At 35.5% G+C, this 20,725-nt stretch overlaps 2 protein-coding genes and 1 non-coding gene across 3 annotated transcripts; 2 read left to right on the top strand and 1 right to left on the bottom strand.

The window, feature by feature from the left end:
* Positions 1-1,697: 1,697 nt before the first annotated feature.
* Positions 1,698-9,790, top strand: LOC133699485 (phenylalanine--tRNA ligase alpha subunit, cytoplasmic-like). The gene is made up of 18 exons (XM_062122732.1): positions 1,698-2,019; positions 2,215-2,340; positions 2,426-2,515; positions 3,522-3,578; positions 4,510-4,565; positions 4,688-4,780; positions 5,264-5,354; positions 6,349-6,386; positions 6,473-6,511; positions 6,998-7,074; positions 7,152-7,236; positions 7,322-7,418; positions 7,889-7,997; positions 8,331-8,402; positions 8,801-8,867; positions 8,946-9,071; positions 9,198-9,252; positions 9,348-9,790. Exons 1-18 carry the CDS (start codon positions 1,873-1,875, stop codon positions 9,399-9,401), a joined length of 1,479 nt encoding a protein of 492 aa, XP_061978716.1. The 5' UTR covers positions 1,698-1,872; the 3' UTR covers positions 9,402-9,790.
* Positions 9,791-12,973: 3,183 nt separating this feature from the next.
* On the top strand, positions 12,974-13,045 carry TRNAQ-CUG (transfer RNA glutamine (anticodon CUG)). The gene has a single exon. It is a non-coding gene; the product is annotated as a tRNA-Gln (tRNA).
* A 272-nt stretch (positions 13,046-13,317) lies between these two features.
* Positions 13,318-19,366, bottom strand: LOC133699550 (probable LRR receptor-like serine/threonine-protein kinase At2g16250). The gene is made up of 4 exons (XM_062122842.1): positions 16,553-19,366; positions 16,177-16,305; positions 15,187-15,209; positions 13,318-14,326 (listed from the first exon to the last, which is right to left on the bottom strand). Exons 1-4 carry the CDS (start codon positions 18,511-18,513, stop codon positions 13,719-13,721), a joined length of 2,721 nt encoding a protein of 906 aa, XP_061978826.1. The 5' UTR covers positions 18,514-19,366; the 3' UTR covers positions 13,318-13,718.
* Positions 19,367-20,725: the final 1,359 nt, after the last annotated feature.

The following is a 20,725-nucleotide window of genomic DNA, read 5'->3' as shown; positions in this document are numbered from 1 at the left end:
TCCAGCTCTATCGAAATGTGTGTTCGGTTGTATCCCTTTCTCAATTGCTTTGATATAAATGTCACAAAATATATATGCAACATCTCTCTAGTCCAACATGGCTTATCTTATGATTGAGAATCTTGCATGTTCTCAGTTAAAATGTTTTTTCTAAAATGCAATTAATAAGTTAATTTTCTAGATGCAATATAACAAAAGGTGATGATAACACACAATTTATGTGAATGCAGCATCAATCTTGGTTTTTGGAAGCAATAATTCATAATGGCTACTTGACAAGAAAAGGTGTTTGCTACAACTGATATTATATATTTAACAATAATACCAAATAAGTTGCTTTTATAGCACTCAATGCTAGTGAAAATTCACACATGGATTGAACTAAGTTTCTGAAAACAATAATTAAAAGAAAAAAGAGTCAAGATTAACTATGTTACAAAAGCACATTACCAATGAATGACCAACCATAATATATTAAACTTCTATTGGTATATAACCCAGATAATATGGTTGTTGAAGATGAGATATAATGCGGTGATGCTGATATTTATAAAAGACAAGTATAAACACCAGACCATTGCTATAAATAAAGTTATTAAAAGAAGATAACATAATAAGAAAAAAACCTGTGCAATTTTAGAAATGAGAGTTACAAAAGAAGAAAACCAAATATTAAAGGAAAAAATTCAGTCCAATACTTCATTGAGAAGTTAAAGTTATCCCACATAAACCAACACACCAACACACCCACACATTAACCATAATATTGGAAACAAAAGAACTCTACAACATTAGTGTCACAAATAAGCTATAAGAAATCCTCTAGGTTCAAAAATAGTTTTTGCGAAGCCTATCTGGATATAGGCCAGTTTGTTAGATTCAATTCGGAAATTGATTGTACATAGTTTGCTTCCCAACATAAGCAATGGTATGTAATAGTAAAAAAAATTGGATTTTAGCGTCATTGCAAATGACAATTAATGTGAAACCAAAGTAATATTTATGACCAATCCATACATTTAAACTTAAATAATTTATAGATTTAATAAATCATACGTGAAAGAAAAATTACTAGAGATTTCAAGATTGTCCACATAGATAAGAACAAATAAGAAAAAATCATGTCATTTAACACGCAAACAGACTCATAGAGTTATGCAATGCATCTTGTTTTGACATACAAACATCAAATATCAAAAACATTAAATATCAATAACATGCATAGTTAAAAAAAACATGGATAAATAACTTTATTCTAAACGATATCCCAATTGTTTTTGGCTATGAGATGAAATAAATAATTATGTTATTCCTGAAATTGAAATGTGTATGCATCATAATAACCTAAAATGTTAGTTTATAACATGAAAAAAATATATTCAAATATAGACATATATAGTGACCATGCAGTAAGAGCAATTTTTTTTCATTTTCAGCTAACTTCAAAACATATAAAGAAAAAAAGATTAAAAAGATCATTAGCCTTGTAGTCTAGGATGTACCGAATAAATATAATTAAAAATATAATTTTGTAGTTTTAAATGAATATAAAAGTTACTACAAAAATAAACAGGTCCAAATAAATATGTCCCTTTCTATTTTTGTGATAAATAAATAAATAAAACAATGAGAAAGGAGGAGAAAACACCAATAAGCGAGCCTCTGAAAAAATCCAGCACAAAGGCCCAAAACAAATATACTTACAAAGCCCACTCTCTATACCCTAGCTGCTCTATCCTTTCCTTCCTCCAGCGGAGAAAAATGAAACGGAGTGGTGTCTTGGTGGCTAAAGGTTAAAACAAAATCAAATAAAATTCCAAGCCCTTTCAAAAGCATCGCAACACAACGCAAAAATAGAAGGAAATCGCCATTATGGCAGAGGAAGCGATTTTAGGTTACTTAGAGAATCACGAAGAAATCTCCGATTCTGGCCAGTTCGCTACTGATAATGGACTCGATCACAACGACGTTGTTAATGTCATCAAAAGCCTCCACGGTTTCCGCTACATTGAGGCCCAGGTTCCAAAATTTAGGGTTTTCTAGGGTTTTGAATTTTAAGTTTTTTTTTTAATATTTATGCAGTAATTGTAGACTAGATAAGGTGAAAATTAGTGTGGTTTTGGATTTGTCAATAATAAAGATGATCAGTGTGGTTCTGACTGTTATATAGCTGATGGATTATTTGTTTAATTGGGCGTTTGATGATGTTTGTAGGATATTAAGAGAGAAACATTGGTGCTCACTGAAGAGGGTAGAAAATATGCTGAAAAAGGATCACCTGAAGTTCAACTCTTCTTGGCTGTACCAGAGGAGGGTAGCATTTCGAAAGAAGAATTGCAGGTTGTTATAATTGATTGCTCTTAATTTTTCTTTTTATTTTTTCAGTTTTTTATTTGATTTTTGGCTGTTGGATTTGTTGATGCAGAAACTGCTAGATCCTGCAGTCTTCAAAATAGGGTGTTCTCAGGCTGCAAAGAATAAATGGGTGCAAATGGGAAATCAAATATCTAGGAAGGTAACAGAATTTTGATTTTCTCTTTTCTGCTTTGTTTGTGTGAAATCGGTCTTAATTGTTAGTCATCTGGTCCCGTGATTAGTCGGTGATGATGTTTTTTTTTGTATAAATAAGAATTCTATTTTTATCTGCTCGATGATTATTAGAGTATGCTTGTATTGGGGAGAACAATTTCCTGGTTTGTTTGAAAGAAGGAAAAGAGTATGTTTGCATTGGGGAGAACAATTTCCTGGTTTTGTTGGAAAGAAGGAAAACAAGTAAAGGAAAATATTTTTCTGTTTAAAGTAAAAATTAAGCTTAGACGTATAAATACCTAAGAATACTCAAATAGTCCTCTTCATTCTTTTGGAAATCCATGTCTAGTGACTACACCCAATATAAAAAATCTCGTGAACTGGGTTTTATGGTCTCAAAAGAAGAAACTTGCTTTCCACCTTTTGGCTGTTCTGTCTTGCGAATTGATAAAATATGCTGCCTGTTGCAAAATTGTGAGTAACCACTTAAGATCTATGGTGAAGTGGGTCACAGTGCTGGGTTTTGCATTTAAGATCTGGGCTGCCAGGGGTTTTCATGGATGCCTTTTATAATTTCCCATCTATCCATGGTGGGAATTGTGTATAGTTGGTGATGTAAGTTTTCAAAAGTTGTAGAGGTGATTATTTGCAGTGGAGATGAGCCTTTGAGATTCCTTATAGCCTGAAAATGGTGGTTTATTGGTGGTGGAGGTGTCTTTGAGAATGTTAAATGCCTAGAAACTGGTTGTGATAATGGTTTTTTCACAAGGTGGTTGAGGTGGGTCATAAGGATTAGCTTGGTATTGAGGCAAAGGGAAAATTGAATTCTTTTTCCCTTTCATAAGTGTCACCCAGCATTAGAAAATGTTTTACAGGATCATATTTTCTGCAAAACCAACAAACCTAAATATTGTAACTCAGGAGATTTTTACTTTATCTTAAGTTGCATATTGTTCTTTAATAATAGTTATTCCTTTTGTTCTTCGTTATAGGTTCAACATGTTGAAGACAGAGTGAAGGATCTTCTTTTACGGATACAAGATGGGCAGGTGCGTTATAGTGTATAATGTATTTTATTATTACATATGCTTTTCAAAATACATCTAAGTAACCAGTAGGCAAGATTGACATTGTCTTCATGGGTATGGTCTGTGGCTAAGAAGGGGTACTCTTTTAAGGGGTTCAGGGGAGTGCACTATTTCACCCTTGTATCATACCTATTATTTTCATATTTAATTGCTAAGCTGCTCCTGTGGTTGTTTACTAAATAGAAGTAGGACCAAACTGAGAGTTAGCAGCATAAAGAATGGGCCCCATCAGCCCTCATTTATCCTTGTTCATACGCGGCAACCATTGACATCTTGTCTTACCGAGTAACTGGATACCACATGATAATCCACTGAATGTGAATTCGTTCAGGTACCAATCCTATAGTCTTTAGTATAGGGGAAATGAGCTCAGTAAGGTTCAATGGTCACATGCAATTTGTGAATCGACAATCTTGAAGTGAAGTGACCCTATTAATGAGTTCAAATTCACATAAGCTAGCACTTGAGTCCCGGTTTGGTAAATGCCCAAGGGTCGGGCTATAGGACTCGAATATTGGTATTGAACTTGCTACCGGCTTCAAGGTTTGAGTCGGTAACGAGTAGGGAGCTTCCCCAGAGCAAGTCTATTAGTAGACGGGAAGACCTGCTATTTGACGCTTAGCTGCTATCGACTTAATTGGCTGTATTCATTACTGCGATGTAGCTTTCATCCAGAAACAGCCGACATACTTGTTGACTGTTTACTTGAAAAAGTCCTTCATGCAGTGGTTACAGCTTAGGGGGCATATCCGAGACTATTGAAGTTGGTACGGGTCCATCTTTGCTAAAAGCTGGGGGACACAGGCATACCCCCTTCTGTATTCATAAGTTATGTGAGGTTTTATCTTGATTATGTCCCTTGATTTACTTATTATTATTTGTTTATGATCAGGAACCTGGCAAAGATGATAACAACTCTCTCAAAGCAAGGAAGCTTACTGCTCTGCAGTAATGATCTTACCTTTTGCTCTTGTGTTATTTATTTTTGGTTCTTATATTGTCTATAGTACAAGGTTGAAACTTTTTTATCAGTGGTGTTGGTGTTTTACAACTTATGAATTGTGCTCTAGAACCTGGAAGGGCTACTCAGTTAAAAGAGGTCCTGATTATGCTCCAACAAGAAGGAGAACTGCAACTGATTTGACTCGAGAACATCTGCTGGGGTATGCTCCTATATTCACATGGGTATGCTGATACAGTGTTGATCATAAATCTGAGTTGTTGGCTGCTATTTCCTTAGTTTGCCTCAACTATGAATTGGGGGGTATGTTGGTGAAGAATTTGGGGTCACTGATAGACCAATGTGGTTGCAGCATATGAGAAAAATACATACCATTTAGAGGATGCAGTAACAGTGCAGGATATGCATAGGAAACATCATTATAATTTAAGCATGCTTTAACCAACTTTCACAGCTCTGAGTGTGTTCATGAATTGTTTCTGGATGCCATCCAGTTCATTTCATCTCTTGCTGCAGCATGGAACTTCATATGATTTCTCTATATAATGTAAACATTGACATATGCTGGGGTTTGCAGGGGTTTGTTGTGCATAATAACATTAACACATTGGGGTTGTTTTTAGCCACTGTTCACCTGGTTTTGCATATTCATTGCATCCTGTTGACAAATTTATCTGATGCTTAGGGGTGATTGGAGGAATATAGAGTTCAAAGAGTACAACTTCAGTGCCAAAGGTCCACCACCTGAAAGTGGCCATCTTCACCCGCTCAACAAGGCAAGAATAACATTATTTTTATTTTAACGTTCTTCCTCTCCTTTTTATGTTTAGGGAATATTAGACTCTTAATTGCTATGAAATTTGTAGGTGTAACCAATTGTGGAATTTATGTTGCTATTTACACACCAAAATAGTCTGTTGCACTCATTTTCATTGAGGAGAAATTGGACCTTTAAGTTTCAAACACCTATATGAAATTGTTACCATATTGAAGGATATCATAATTTTGCCCAAAATGATTTTTTGAATATAATATTTTGGAGTGCAAATTGCAACACCCTATATTCAAGGAAAAGGAATTCTTTGTTTTGCTTAGTAATTTGATTGGTCAATTGATACTGACAACAGGTTGTCCTGTAAATAAATGTCGGATTGAGTGTCTAGACTGATTGAGACTGCCATTTTCATCATCTTGAAATATTGTCATTATATACAGCGTTAGTTGCTCACATGTTTATTTTAGTTAGGCTTGAAGTTTGGGTGGGTGGGCTTGTGTGTCAGCATTATTCATTAGCTTAATGCTGAAACTTTTGCATAACCGGTCAAAACCTTCTCATGTTTCAGATCTCAAATTTTATATCTGAGTATACTGTTAAGACTTGGGTTTGACATCAAGTTAATTTTTGCTTGTCAGATAAAAGATTTTATTGGAATATTGTTCACATTGCTTGTGCTGATCTAAACAATAGCCACCACTACAAGATCTGCTGATCAGATTTTAAAAAGGCATTGGCACTGAATTTCAGTTGAAGGAATAATGTATCTATCGTATGTATGCATTCATAGAAACAGAATTGGAAGAGTTTTGTGATAGTTCTGTTTTTGTTGGAAATTGGCTTGCTTGGTGGTGAATAGCAATTTTCAGTTTCATTGAGAACTGATTGACATTGACGCCATAGAGTTTATTTTTCCCTAAGCACGTGCTGTAAGTTTTGCTACAGTGCTGAAATGCTCATCCAAGTATTGCCTTCTGTTTTCCTTTCTATTTTAGGTGAAAGAACGAATCAAAAACATCTTCCGTCTAATGAAGTAAGACCTGTTCTTTGTGTTCTGGTTTTACTTTCAGTGGTCTTTCTTTGTTTGACATATGTGCATTGGTCTTCTATTGGCTGCAGCTTTGAGGAAATGCCAACAAATAAATATGTTGAGAGCAGGTAGCTGTTCTGCTCATTCTTTATAACCACATCATTCCATTTTGTTAATTGTCAATTCTTTAGCATTTGAAGCTTTACGTCATGAAACTAAAGCTAGCTATGCATTCACAAGTGGATACGTTGTCTTCCTCCACATGTTTGAAGATATTCTTTATGATTTGTTCATCTTCTGGTTTTTTTACTAAATGTTTTGATACAGGATTCTCCTATTATCTCTACTAAATATATTAATCCTGTAATGATGTTGTAACCATGGAAAATTGGTTCCATTTAGAAGAAGGTAATGTTAGCAGAAAGTGTATGCTTGATGGAAAGTAATCTAGATGGCGAGCATGCAACTTATTTGTTCTTCTTTTGGTCTGTTGAGCCCAAAAAAGTGGTATCTTAAAATTTTTTTCCTGCATTTTGCTTTCATGTGATGACATTAATTATTGTTTTGGTGGTCTCCTTCTTAACTTTCCGATGCATTCCCATTTCAACTTGCAGCTTCTGGAATTTTGATGCACTGTTTCAGCCACAACAACATCCTGCCCGTGATTCACATGATACCTTCTTTCTTAAAGGTCTGTTTGAAGTGATTTCCTATTCATGACTCTTTACATCTGGTTTTCTGATGGTTATTCGGCATATAAATCTGTAGCTCCTGAAACAACAAAGCAACTGCCTGAAGATTATGTTGAGTTGGTGAAGCGTGTTCATGAGTCTGGTGGCTATGGGTCAAGGGGGTATGATTTTTCTCTTTTAATCTATTTTTTTCACTATTACGTGAATGACTTATTCTCTCACAAATATGAAATACCTATTCTCCAGATATGGATATGAGTGGAAAAGAGAGGAAGCAAACAAAAATCTTTTGCGAACTCATACAACTGCAATTTCTTCTCGGATGCTTTATGCGCTAGCACAGGTGCTAATGCATTCTAAGTTTCTTACATATCCATCTTCTTAACTTTTGGAATGGTTTTCAATATACTCTTTTGTGCTCATGCATTTGTTATTATGTTGTGCTTTCTTTTGTTTGTGATCTAGGGTGCCCTCTCTTCATTGATTCATGCAAACACGATTCCCAGGGAAGCTTAACTGGTGTCATTCATTATTTGACACTGATTTTAAGGAAAACAAAGTGGTTTCAATCTTGGTGTCTTGCTTGTTTTTTCTTCTGTGCCACTTTTTTTCTCTTAAAATCTAATCTTGCAGATTAAAAAAATTAGTGGGCCTCAATCTACTTAGTATAAACATGCTCGTTGGTCTGAAGTACTGTGAACTAAAATATTCTGGTTTCTTATAATATTGGGATATTTTTTTATGTTAACTTAGCCATCCTTTTTCACTTAAATATAGTAGATATTTAAGTAATTATTTAGTTTTCTTTGATAGCATGCAAAACAGCAGTCGTTTACCCCCAAAAAGTACTTCTCCATAGATCGAGTTTTCAGAAATGAAGCAGTTGATCGAACTCATTTAGCAGAATTCCACCAGATAGAAGGTATGTTGAGCTAAGACATTATATGGAGTCTGCTTTTCTTGATGTTCTTTAGAGGTTTTTATGCTTCTCATATCATGCTGGTCTGTCAAGAAGTCCTAAAACAAAACTAAATCAGATTTTGGTGTTGATACAATTGATTCCATTCTTCGACATCTAAGTACATGGTTTGTGAATATGATGGGGTGCTGTTGGTCATGTTGTAAAAGTTGAACTACAGAATATTGAAGTGTGGACACTAAGGACTTGGCTTCTGCCTTTCAACTGCTTCATTAATTTCAGTTTATTGTGATTTTTGTCAATAAAAGAACAGTCAAATCCTGCTTTTGGTTTCAGGTCTGGTGTGTGATCGAGGGCTTACTCTAGGTCACTTGATTGGAGTGCTGCAGGACTTCTTTTCGCGTTTAGGTAATTAAATGTGTTCTGAAGTAATTTTCTTTAACACTTCTTTCCATCAAATATGCATAAAAAGAATTATAGTTTGGTCGTTGCCTGTAAAAATTTGTTTGTTACCAGTGCTAGCTGGTAAAGTCACCTAGCATGATACCAAGTGACTAGGGATAAAACCCTGCTCACACTTGAAAGGGATCGATGGTAGCAGTTTGAGGTTTGATGGCCATCCCGATAAATTGGATATATAGATAGATAGATAATGAGTGTCTAGTAGGTAGGATTGCATGGGTTCATGTTAATTTGAATGAAGGCGGCTGGTTATACTAGTCCCTGTATACAAGTGATGCTGGAGGAGAATGCTTACTACCATGGGAAGCTGAAATCTGACTTTGAAATGCACATTTTGTTCTCAGGCATGGACAAGCTGAAATTCAAGCCTGCTTACAATCCATATACCGAGCCTAGCATGGAGATTTTCAGGTATAAAATCATGAATTCCTCTTACAGGTGCACTGCTTGTAAAGTAATTGGAAATTTGATACGTCCTATACATGCCAGTTATCACGAAGGCCTCAAGAAATGGGTGGAGATTGGAAATTCTGGCATGTTCAGGCCTGAAATGTTGCGTCCTATGGGATTCTCGGAAGATGTCAATGTTATTGCCTGGGGCCTTTCGCTTGAAAGGTGAGAAATTTTATCCTAGCATTTGACAAATACAAGAATAATCTTCCAAATTATCCTCGTCTTTGAGAAACAATAGATATCACAATTCACGTCGATTGATTCATATTCTTCCAATGGTTTGAACAGACCAACCATGATATTATATGGGATCAATAATATCAGAGATCTTTTTGGACACAAGGTACTGCTGCCTTTATACTCACCCTTTCTTCTAGTTAAAACATCACACGCTATCTTCATAACAATTTGACACGAGCATTCATTCTTACGTTGCAGGTTGATCTTGGGCTCATCAAGAAAAACCCTCTATGCCTTATTGGAATTAGGTAGATTGTGAAATGGTTCTGCTCTTTCTTCTGTTCCAACTTCCATCTTTAGTTTTTGAGAAACAAGTTTGGTTGAGTTATGCCTGGGGAAGCCAGATTGATACTGCAGCAACTCAAATCATCAAATTGGGGACAGCTAAATTAGATATTCTCTAGGCCTTGAGTTTTCATTGATGACTGCTCAGTCTGCATTCTTTTGGCATCACCAATCTTATGCCAGTCTTCATTTGTTTTGTACTTTATTAGCAATAGCTACTGACAGTGTGCCTGTTCTATGCTGCGTAGCAGTTTTCAAAATTTTATTTTATTTAATTCTGTGTTGATTAAAATAGATATTTGTAATCAATGTAACTGTTTAAATTCTCAAGGAAAAAATATACATTGCTTGGCAAATTCTCTTTTTTTTATTCATGTTTTTTCTTTTTGACCAAAACATGTTTTTTTTTATTAGGAGCATATTTTTTGAATAAGAAATAAAGCTAATTGAAATAAATATTTATAAAAAAATAATGGTTTGAAATAAAAAAGTTGTATTTTTTCAATGAAAACTCCTTTCTATTCATGTATTTCCTTTGGTTATGATATTTTTATCAAAAACATTGTTTTTTAAATAAAAATTTATAATAAGTTGAAAAGTAAGTTATAATAAATAATAAAATCATAACTTGATAATTTTTATGATATTATATATATAAAAAAGTAATTTAAAAATTATGGCACAATTGGATAATTGTTAGTATATTATTTTAACAATTTTTTTTAGAGAATATTTTTCATTTTTTTTTAAATTGAAAACATGGAACTTTTCTTTTTTTTCTTTTCATAGATGCATCTTTTTTTTCCCTAAATCTCAAATTATAACATGTTTTTACTTAAAAATAACTCCAAATCTTAGAAATCACAATGAATTTATTTTCACCCTCTAATCATTCTAAAAAGAATTAAACTAAATTAAAAAAAAAAAGCTTCATGGGTTCAATGTATTTTTTTCTAACATGTTTATGAGAAAGAAAACCGCTTCATTGAATCCCATCTCTAAAAATGAATTAATTTATATTGACCTCTGGTGTGATTTTCTCTCATTTTTTCTAATATTCAAGGATCAAAATATATATAAAAAAATGTTTTAGGTCAAAATATATTCTTCTAAAAAATAAAAAATCAAATATGCAAAAATTAAAACTTCAAAGACCAAGGTAAAGTTTTCCACTTCTTTCTTATGGTGAAAATGAAAAAAAAAAATATTTTTTGGTTAATTTTAGTCCTTGTTCTTTTAATTTTTTTATTTATAATCTAACTTTTTATTTCACAATATCGATTTTAATTTAATGCAAGAATATTCTCAAACACTATAGGTGAAAACATGCAAAAAAAAAAATATCAACACAAAATTATGCTATGATGAAATTGTGTCTTCTTTTATAATAAATGAATATTGAAAACATTATTATTTTTAATTTATTTTATAATTGTAATAAATACCACTGCATTTTGCCTCTCCCTCTCTCCTAGCGTGCGAGAACACATTTGACTTTCTCCGATTCATGTTTCTTTAATACGCCTGTTTTCCCTTTGATAACGAGCCCGGCCCTTTCAAATAGTTGAATTTCCAAGATTTTCTGGGCAAGATCTTTCTTTAGAAGGATGTTTCAGCAACTTGTCGTTCATCGATTACAAGAGTGCCATGTGGCCCTCCAAAATGATTCTTTGTCTTGTGTTGTTGAGTTCCAGTTTTTATCCATCTCAATTCCTCATGCAGATTGGTGGCCACGGCTTCAGAAGGAAGTCCAACAAGATTCTTTTTGTGAAGGGTTATGAGAGAAAAGTCCCTCCCCATTAAACCACCAGCTGCTGCAGTGAGCGAGATGGTGCGCGGTTTAAAAGAGGCAAGGTTTATTTGAATCCCACTTCACTTTTATTTTCCAAGATATTGGTTGATTGCCATTTATCACCAAAGGGTGGGCGATTTAGGTTTTATAAAACCCTCTTACAAATAAAGCAGAGCTTCTTATGGCTTGGTATGCATCAGAAGGTTAAATATTTTCTGCAAAAGTATGATGTTTACCAGCGGTTCAAAACAGATTATATGAAGCCAGCGAGATTGCTTCAGCCTCTATCAACCCCTACACAGATGTGGACTGATGTCTAAATGGACTTTATTAAAGGCTTTGCCATCTTCTCAAGGATATACTGTCCTCATGGTAGTGGTTGACCAATTGACGAAATACACCCACTCTGTTGCATTAAAACATCCATTTACTGCTGCAGTTGTTGCCAAGACGTTCATCGCCAATGTGCTTCGTTTATGTGGAATTCCATCATCAATTGTTAGTGACCGAGGCAACGTATTTATCGGTTCTTTTTAGCGAACATTGTTCCGGTTGCAGGGAACCAAGTTATGTATGAGTTCGAGTCATCATCCTCAATCTGACGGCCAAACTGAAGGTGTTAATCGCACCTTAGAGCAATGTCTATGTTGTTTTGCTGGTGGTCAGCCACTAAAATGGCTCGAATGGATTCCCTGGGCTGAATTCAGTTACAATAAATATATTCACCCCTCCACCAAGATGACTCCTTTTGAAGTTGTTTATGGAATTCCACCATCAGACCTGCTGGCTTATGTACCAGGCACTTCCCGCGTCCAAGCTGTACATAAGTATCTACGTGATCGTGATGCAATTCTACGAGAGTTGCACCACAACCTTGTACTAGCTCAGAATCGCATGAAATGTCAAGCAGAGTCAGCAGACCACCACCGACGTGAGATCTCTTACGTGTATCTAAGACTACAATCCTACAGGAAAACTTCTGTGGCTTTTCAGCCCTCCATGAAGCTCGCCCCTTTTTTTTGGTCCCTATAAAATCATTGAGAAAATCGATTATGTGGCTTGTATATTGGCTTTGCCCCCTGGTTCACAAATTCACGATGTATTTCATGTCGCTTGTTGAAGAAGCAGGTGGGGGGGGAGTCCGTCCATTCTAACATCCCCCAATCACTGATACTTCAATATTCATCCTTCCATAACATGAGGATATCTTAGATCGATTCGCAAGGGAAATTATCGTTCTATCGTCCCAAGTCTGGAGTTCTGGTTAAGTGGATAGAGGCATCATCAGAAGATGCAACTTGGGAGAATAAGTGGCGTTTCAATAAAAGCTATCCAGAAATCCTTGTGAACAAGGATTCTTAAGCAGAAGGGATGATATGGCCATTTTAAAATGATTTATTTTTTAATATATTAAAGTAATATTATTTATTTTTCCCATTAATTCATCCAAACAATTTAAAAATAAAAAAATAAAAAATAAAAAAATTTAAAAACATAATTTTATCTCAAAAACAAACACTACCTAGTAAGTGTTAAGTTGGCAGTGCTACTCTTTTATTTTATTTTTTTCAGTATTCCTGATCTTTTTATTATTTCTTTTCAGTTGCAAGGCTATACATATAAATGATCAAAATAAATTCAATAAGATATGCAGAATTAAAATACCAAAAAGGCTTCCTCTCTTCCTCTGTTGATTCTTCTTCTTATCTCGAATAATAATATGTTAATTGAAAGCACTCTAACAAAAGGTCCCGTGGTCTAGTGGTGAGGACATTGGACTCTGAATCCAGTAACCCGAGTTCAAATCTCGGCGGGACCTCCTTTTTATTTTTTTTTTAATCAATTTTGATAAAGGCACTGTTTACTTTTAATTACATTACCGTGTCTGCTTCTTCCACCTGATTATAGGTGAGCCATCCGTGTCCAAAATGTGCATTCCACCGATAATACATTCGCCGCTGGAGCCATCTAACTGGATTGTTGAACCAATCTTGGGACTGAGAACAATGGTTCATGGTACATCTTCCCTGTCTTTTCTTTTTGAAAAGGGGAAGATTTTGAATGATGAAATTCTTGACAATTACACTTGCATTGCACCTAAAAAAGAAGCCGCCATGAACAAAGATCAATTAAAGATAAAAATGGGAGCTTGTTGTAGCTACAAACAAGCTGTCAAAACATAAAATGACCATAATAATCCCCACAAGCACCCCCTTGCCTCCTGACTCTTCTCAAATCTTGTCTATCCAATTAATCATGATGTAAAACATTGCTGCTCCACAACAAAACCTTCACAAAACTTTTGATAATCGTTTCCTGTGGAAGTGGATATGCACCTTCAACACCCCAAATATACCAAAAGGGCTTGAAACCTCAATCAACTCAAAAAAACCAGAGACAGCGCACTGGGGGCACCAACTAGCAGGCATTCAAATGGGAAGGCTGCTGTATTATTGACAAAGAATTAAGAAAAATAAACATATGTGCTAATTTTAAGTCTGTCTCTCTACATCTTGTTCATCAGATGGTTCAGGGAAAATCTCTCTAGAATGCCGTCTCATTGAAGATGAATGGTTGCCGCTACCATTTTGGCCACTACCCTGTGAATTTGAAGTTCCTGACTGTTTAAAACTACTTCCTCCTTCTGGCCTGGCACTAGAGGTTGCTGGAATGACTGCTACATCAGATGAGCTGTGACGCCAACTCCCAAATAGAGAAGCATTCCAAGATCTAGAAGATGTTGTTCTAAGCCTTGCGGAACCAGAATGTTCTTCCCTCACTACCTTCAAAGGATTTTCCAAAGCCTTAAGGATGTATCTCATAATGGGGCGCCTTGAAGGCTTTGGATTGAGGCAAGACCTCGCAACAATGGCCATCGCCCAAACTTCCTCCAACAGATCTTCGTCGATGATCAGAGATGGATCCACAATTTTGATTAGAAGTTCCTTGTCGTAGATGCTAATGTTTGGTAGAATCTGTTCTGAAAATTCCTTCAGCTGGGCATCACTAGATGCACTAATGCCCAGCTTTCCAGTAACCAACTCAAGTAGTACCTTCCCAAAGCAATAAACATCATAGGCACACGTGGCTGTCAATGAACCTGGCCATATTCAAGAAAAGATTAACTTCAGAAACATTAGTGAACTTTTAAATTATATAATATCATAGTTAGTCAGAATCAAATGAGGAAAACCCATTCCTCAATGCAAGGATCATGTATCAAAAAAATTGACTGTTTGGTGACATTACAACTCTCAAAAGGAACCAAGTTCAGATTTGGTAATGAGAAGACATGCATAACAATTTTCCTTAAATTATGCTTTCTTTAGCACCAAATAGTTCAGAATGCTAATATGAAGAGCAATTCTGCATGAGCACAACTGGGTAAACTACAACATGGCAGGTTATTTTATCCCCTTTTCCAAGGCAGGAAACCTGTTGACTCTGGTTAACAATTTTATTTTTTTTTTCAAGAAACGCAGGGTATCCTGGACCAGCTTCTGTGCATCAAACTAAGTCCCTGCGGCCCGGAACCAGCCTTAAACAGGATGTTTTTCACCCTGCGGCCTGTGGCCCCAAGAATTTTGTAGGCAAGAAGATTCAAACTTGAGACCTAAAGAGAGCAAACACCCCTGGTTAACAACAAACCACATCAATAACTGAAGTACTGTTTTATGATGATAAACAACCCATCTCATAGTTCAATATGGTTAAAAAGGTCTGGATTGGAAATTTTATTGTCTTAAGAATGGATTTGATATTTCATGCTATTTAATCCTCAACCTGAGTTTTTTAATAATCATATGCTGTATAACATCAGAAGTTCATAACAAGCTTTTTAAGTGGTGTGTGCATGACAAACTCTACAACGTATGGCTACTCCTAGCTAGATGAATTAATATGGAGAAGCCAAGTAACAAAATCAAATTGGTGATGTTTTACAGCTAAATCTTTACGTACCAGAAGTACCTTGTTCCAATGACCTGCAAATGATAAAGAAACACTGAAATCACTACCTTGATTATGCTAAAAAACACAAGCATACAATATACTCCTTACAATATATTGATGCAGCAAGTAGATATTACCAGGTATAGTCTAACCACAAATAGCAAAAGAAATAACAACTGAAAATTATACGCTGGTAGTGCATCACCGTGAATTTCAAAGGCATTACATCATGCATAATCTAGCTCATGCTTTTCATTCATAACATACCATGACAGTAGTTAAACCATAAAATTATGCCATGTCTAAGATCACAAGTATCTTTAACTACAATATGCTTGTGTTTTGACACTCTTCTTCTCAACTACACAATGTGAAGGCAAAGAAGCAACTCAGATGTCTGCTGCTGAAATTTGAAATCTCCTGGTCTATAAAATCAAGAGCTACCCCAAAGGACAGAAAAGTTGATCAGATGAAATTTCCAAGTTTTCAGAAGACTACATCATAACTATGGAACATCTTATAGTTCAACATACCCAAAATTAAAGAGGATGCTACAGAAAACCCTAGCAGCACAGTTTCTGAAACTTTTCCATAAAAAAGGAAAAGATCAACAAAATCACCCACTTGATGTTGGCGGCAAGAAAATTTATTACATAAATAGTCACCATTTTCTGCCCACATATCTAATAACAATGAGAACCAAAGGAGGATCATATCGGCAGATTACTAACAGAATTGCAGCGGTCAACAACTTCTTTGATGGAATGTCCCACTAAAAGCAACACCGTTGAAAAATAAATATGAGAAGTAATTTAACATGGCCAGTTATGGCCATAAGCTAGGTGGGAAAGACAAAAACACACAACCTTTCACCATCACAGATCACAAAATGAGACAACTTATCTCATTGCAAACAACATGTCATGCAGATAAGCAAAATGTTTACGTGTTATATGCAAGTGAAGATAGCAAATAGACTACTTATAATACAACACTTACTGAGGCAATCGCAGCAACCTGGAAATCCTGCTTTGATGGGTATCTCCTTCTTGTGTACAGACTTCACTCAGGCTCCCTAACCGCACTTCAAATTTATCATCAAGGAGTATACTGCTTGCTTGAACATCTCTTCAAGAAACCAAAAGAAAAATAGCTCATGACATTCATTTAATAGAATTTTAGATGTGCTACAATTTGTCCATGTTTTATTTTAGTTAAAAAGACTATATCAGGCACGTAACTAGGCATCTTCCTACATAATGCATGGAAACTTACTAACTGGAACGATAAGTTAGGTGATCTTACAGTCATTGTCAACAAAAAAGAAATCACAAAAAGAGAACACAGCATAACAACAAGCGAGTCTTTAGAGTACCTGTGCACAATGGGCGGTATGCATTCATGATGCAGATAAGATAGACTTTCAGCTGCTCCTATCGCAATTTTCAGTCTTGTTATCCAATCTAACGACTTCAAACCATCATCTTCTGAATCAGTTTTCCTGAACAAGGAACTTGACAAGTCTCCATTTGGAATATGTTTGTAAATCAGGAACTTCTCATTTTCTTTATCCAAGCAGTGTCCCAAAAGGGGAACCAGTCTGGAATGTGAAACCTTACTATAAAAATCCAATTCCAATAAGTACGCTTCCTTCCTATGAGATTGCAAATCGATCTTTTTTATGACCACAGGGATCCCACTTTCCAGGATTCCCTTGTAGAGATCCCCTGAATGGCCATGTTTGATTAGGTTTACATCTCTAAAGTCACCAGTTGCTAGGAGAAGCTGCTGATATGTGAATGTGTCCCCTAAACTTGAAAAGTCAATTGATACTCCAGGAGGTGGTGGACTGCTCCCAGAAGGAACTGGAGTTACTGGACCGACCCCGACCCCTCTTTGAGTCATAGTGCCCCTCTTACGGATGCAAAAGAGTAGCAGTACGAGCAATATCACCAAAAGTAGAATGAGCCCAACTCCTCCCAAAACACTTGCCCATATAATGACCTTTTTGTTGTTCTTCCCTGTGTTTTCCCCAGCAGGAGGTTGCGTGGAGTTCGGGAGTCCAAAATTATCAAAAGTCAGGCCCTTTTCAGTATAGAAAGATGTACAATCAAGCAAACTCCTCTGATTTGACGAGTTTTGGAGACAATTGCTAACAAGAGAAGCATTGCCACTCACATAATCTGGAACTGTGCCTTCGAAATAATTGCCAGACAGGTCAACAACAAGGAACCTTCTTAGCGTAGGTGTAAGACCTCCATAAAACAAATTCTCAGATATATTCAACTCTGCAGAACTGGCATTGGCATTCAAGCTACCATTTGGCAGAATACCAGTGAAATTGTTGCCGGAGATATCAAGCAAGCGCAATTGAGGTATTGACCACAGCAAATCAGGGACCGAACCACTAAAACCATTGCGCTTCAAAACTACAGTATGCAACTCACTTGGAACAGGAAATAAATTCACTGGCAAAAATCCACCAAGCAAATTGTTCCCAATCAGCATTCTCTGCAAATTCCTCAAGCCTCTCAATTCAGCAGGCAATGACCCAGACAGAGAATTAAAGCTCAGATCAAAGTCAGCCAAGTTACTAAGATCACCGAGCTGAGGAGGTATCGAAGACGACAAGTCGTTGCTCGAAAGATTCAAATACTGGAGCTTCGAAAGCATCCCAATGCCAAGTGGAATTGAACCGGATAAGAAATTCTTAGAAATATCAAGTCTTGTCAAATTCTGAAGCGAACCAAATGACATAGGAATAGATCCAGTAAAGTTGTTTGCAGAAAGATCAAGTAATGAAAGCCCCACCAACAGTCCCAAACTTGACGGAATCATACCCGTAAAGTTATTATCATGCAAATAAAGACCAGTTAAACTGGTCAAATTCCCCAAACTCCCTGGAATGGCATTACTTATCAAGCAAGAAGAAAGATCAAGAACTTGAAGGGAAACAAGCCTTTGACCAAACCAATCAGGAATTGAACCAGGAAGATAAAAACCAGAAGCATTAAAAGATTTAAGTCTTGTTAAATTAACAAGAGAATCAACGCTAAATTGTGGGTTTTGAGAACCAAGTCTAGTTCTTCTAAACCCTGAAATGTTAATTTCACTGACACTACCATTCTCACATTTGATGCCATTCCAAACTGAACAAGGGTCTGCCTTTCTTGGCCAGTCCTTGCTTCTTAACCCCAAAGAAGATCTTAGTTCAAGTAAAGCTGCTCTCTCTATGGGTGAATTAAGCCTCTCTTGTTGTTGCTGCTCAAATGTAGACTCAAAAAACAGCACCAAAAGCAAAAACTTCAGTGCTAATACAATCTTTTGATCCACCATGGCTTATGGGGATTGAATTTCCAATACAAATACTCTCTTCTTCATATCAAAGATTCAAACTTTACATGTAATAAGCATAAATTAGTACAAACAAAAATGTGGGTTTTTTATGTTTTTTCTTTTTCTTGGCTTTCTCTCACCATAAAGTTTGTTTCATTCTAGCTTTTTCTCTCACAAAAAAGAAACATAAAAGAGACTAAACTGGAGAGACAGACTCTTACCTCAATCACAAGGTTTTGATTCAATCTTCTTCAAAATTTCTTGGTAACCAATCTGAATCACACTATCTCTCTACCTACTCCCTCTTTCCTTTTCTAAATTCCAGTTTCTTTAGTTGACATTTGACAGGAGAAACAAAAGATTTTTTTCTTAAAAAAAACAGCAATCATGTAGATATAATATTTGTTAAAAAAATAATTAGAAAGTTAAAAATGGCTGGTCAAGAGGATACTGTGTGTGGACTACCACTCTCTCTCTCTTAAAACTCCTTTAAAAGGAAATTAAAAAAAAAAAAGATGGCTCAAAAAGGGCTTTCGGGTATTGAGTTTTTAAGCTTTGACAATTCATAAAGCAAAAGATTGATAGTGGCTTAAGCTTGCAAGAAGAGGCCTGAACCAGGGCTGAGCTCGTGGGTCAGGAATAACGGACCGGTGGTTCAGGGAAACTGGTCCGTTGGTGCTGAGGTTGTGTTGGTTTGGTACCTCCGGCACTCATGCACTTGCCAGCTAAGTTCAGAACTGCTGCTCCTGGCACTTCCTTCTATTATTTATAGTTTATACTACAAAGTACAAACACGCTAATACCCTAACGTGTACCCCTTTCTCTCTCTCTACAAGTATGTATGAAGTGGTTTTTATTTTATTTTTTCGTGTGTGGATGTCTTCTAATTTAAGGGAGGAAATAAAGGATGAATTTATGTCACCCAACTGTTCGAGGAAGGTTTACTTCGGAGGCTTGCTAAGGTTGGGGGCTCGAAAGTTGGGGGGACCTTTGACATTTAAACCAAATATGTTTTTCCAAGATAGAAACAAGAGTTTACGGGCTAAGTAATTGCTAATTTGATTAAAAAAAAGGGTTTTTCAAGCTTTTTTTTTTAAAAAATACAATAATTTATGAGATTTATTCAATGTACGCAATTTTCGTGATAAGACGATCATCGGACTTTAAATGTTTATTCACATAGCAAAAGGATTGCTTTTCAAAGCATTAGAGTTCAAATACAAGGGAAGTATTATTCATGAAGAAAAAAAATATAATCCGTCCAGTCATGCGAGTATTTTGAGTTCCATGAACCCCATAGCTTATCGTTGAAGAAGAAAAATCATGAATTCTCCATCTTGGATACAAAGTAGCTTGTCAGGAAAATGAAAATGAAAGGGGTGGTGAGCTGCTGGTTCTATTGTGGTAGTGGTTAAGATAAAAATAAATAAATAAATAAAATAAAAGAATGCTGACCACGATGGACATCATCACACATATTTGATCTCGACGTCTCGCTATAAAAGGGATTGTTGAAAATTGAATGCAAGATCCCACATAATTTGTGGTGCAATTTTAATTTTTAATTTTTAATTTTTGCCCTTTCGCTGGTTAATACGAAGGGATTTATTAGGTTTTAAGCACTAATATACCCTTTTATTTTTTGTTTTTATTTTAAAATATATTTGTTTAAGAGATGCACCGTGCACTTTTGCTTTTTAGCTTGTTAATGTAAAGGGATTTGTTAGGTTTCAAGCGATTTGAAGCAGTAATGTGCCCTTTTATTTTATTTTATTTTTTCATTTTAGAATATATTTATTTAAAAAATGCATCGCATGCTTTTGCCTAAGCAAAATTCTATTTCTTAATTCAAAATCATTAGTATTTTTTATCAGAAATAAAATTCTCAAAAAAAAGAATAAAATTAAAATAAACAAGCGACTTTTTCTTAAACCCAAACGATCTCTTCGTAGGCATCTGCTCCCGATTGAATCGGGGGATCGAATTGAATATAAAAACATGAGTTTAATTAGTCGATTTATTAATGAACAAGGAAAAAAATCCATTTATTACTGAAGGGATTCATTAGGTTTTACCTAGCAATGTGCCCTTTCATTTTTGTTTTTATTTTTATTTTATAGTATGTTTGTTTAACATATACCCGCGCACGACACAATTCACATACAAACACATTCTTATTTATCTACATTTTAGGTGTTTAACCCTTTTTTTT

This window comes from Populus nigra, chromosome 7 (assembly GCF_951802175.1).
Source record: "Populus nigra chromosome 7, ddPopNigr1.1, whole genome shotgun sequence".
In the NCBI taxonomy this organism is placed as follows: domain Eukaryota; kingdom Viridiplantae; phylum Streptophyta; class Magnoliopsida; order Malpighiales; family Salicaceae; genus Populus; species Populus nigra.
This window is presented reverse-complemented; position numbering and strand designations above follow the sequence as displayed.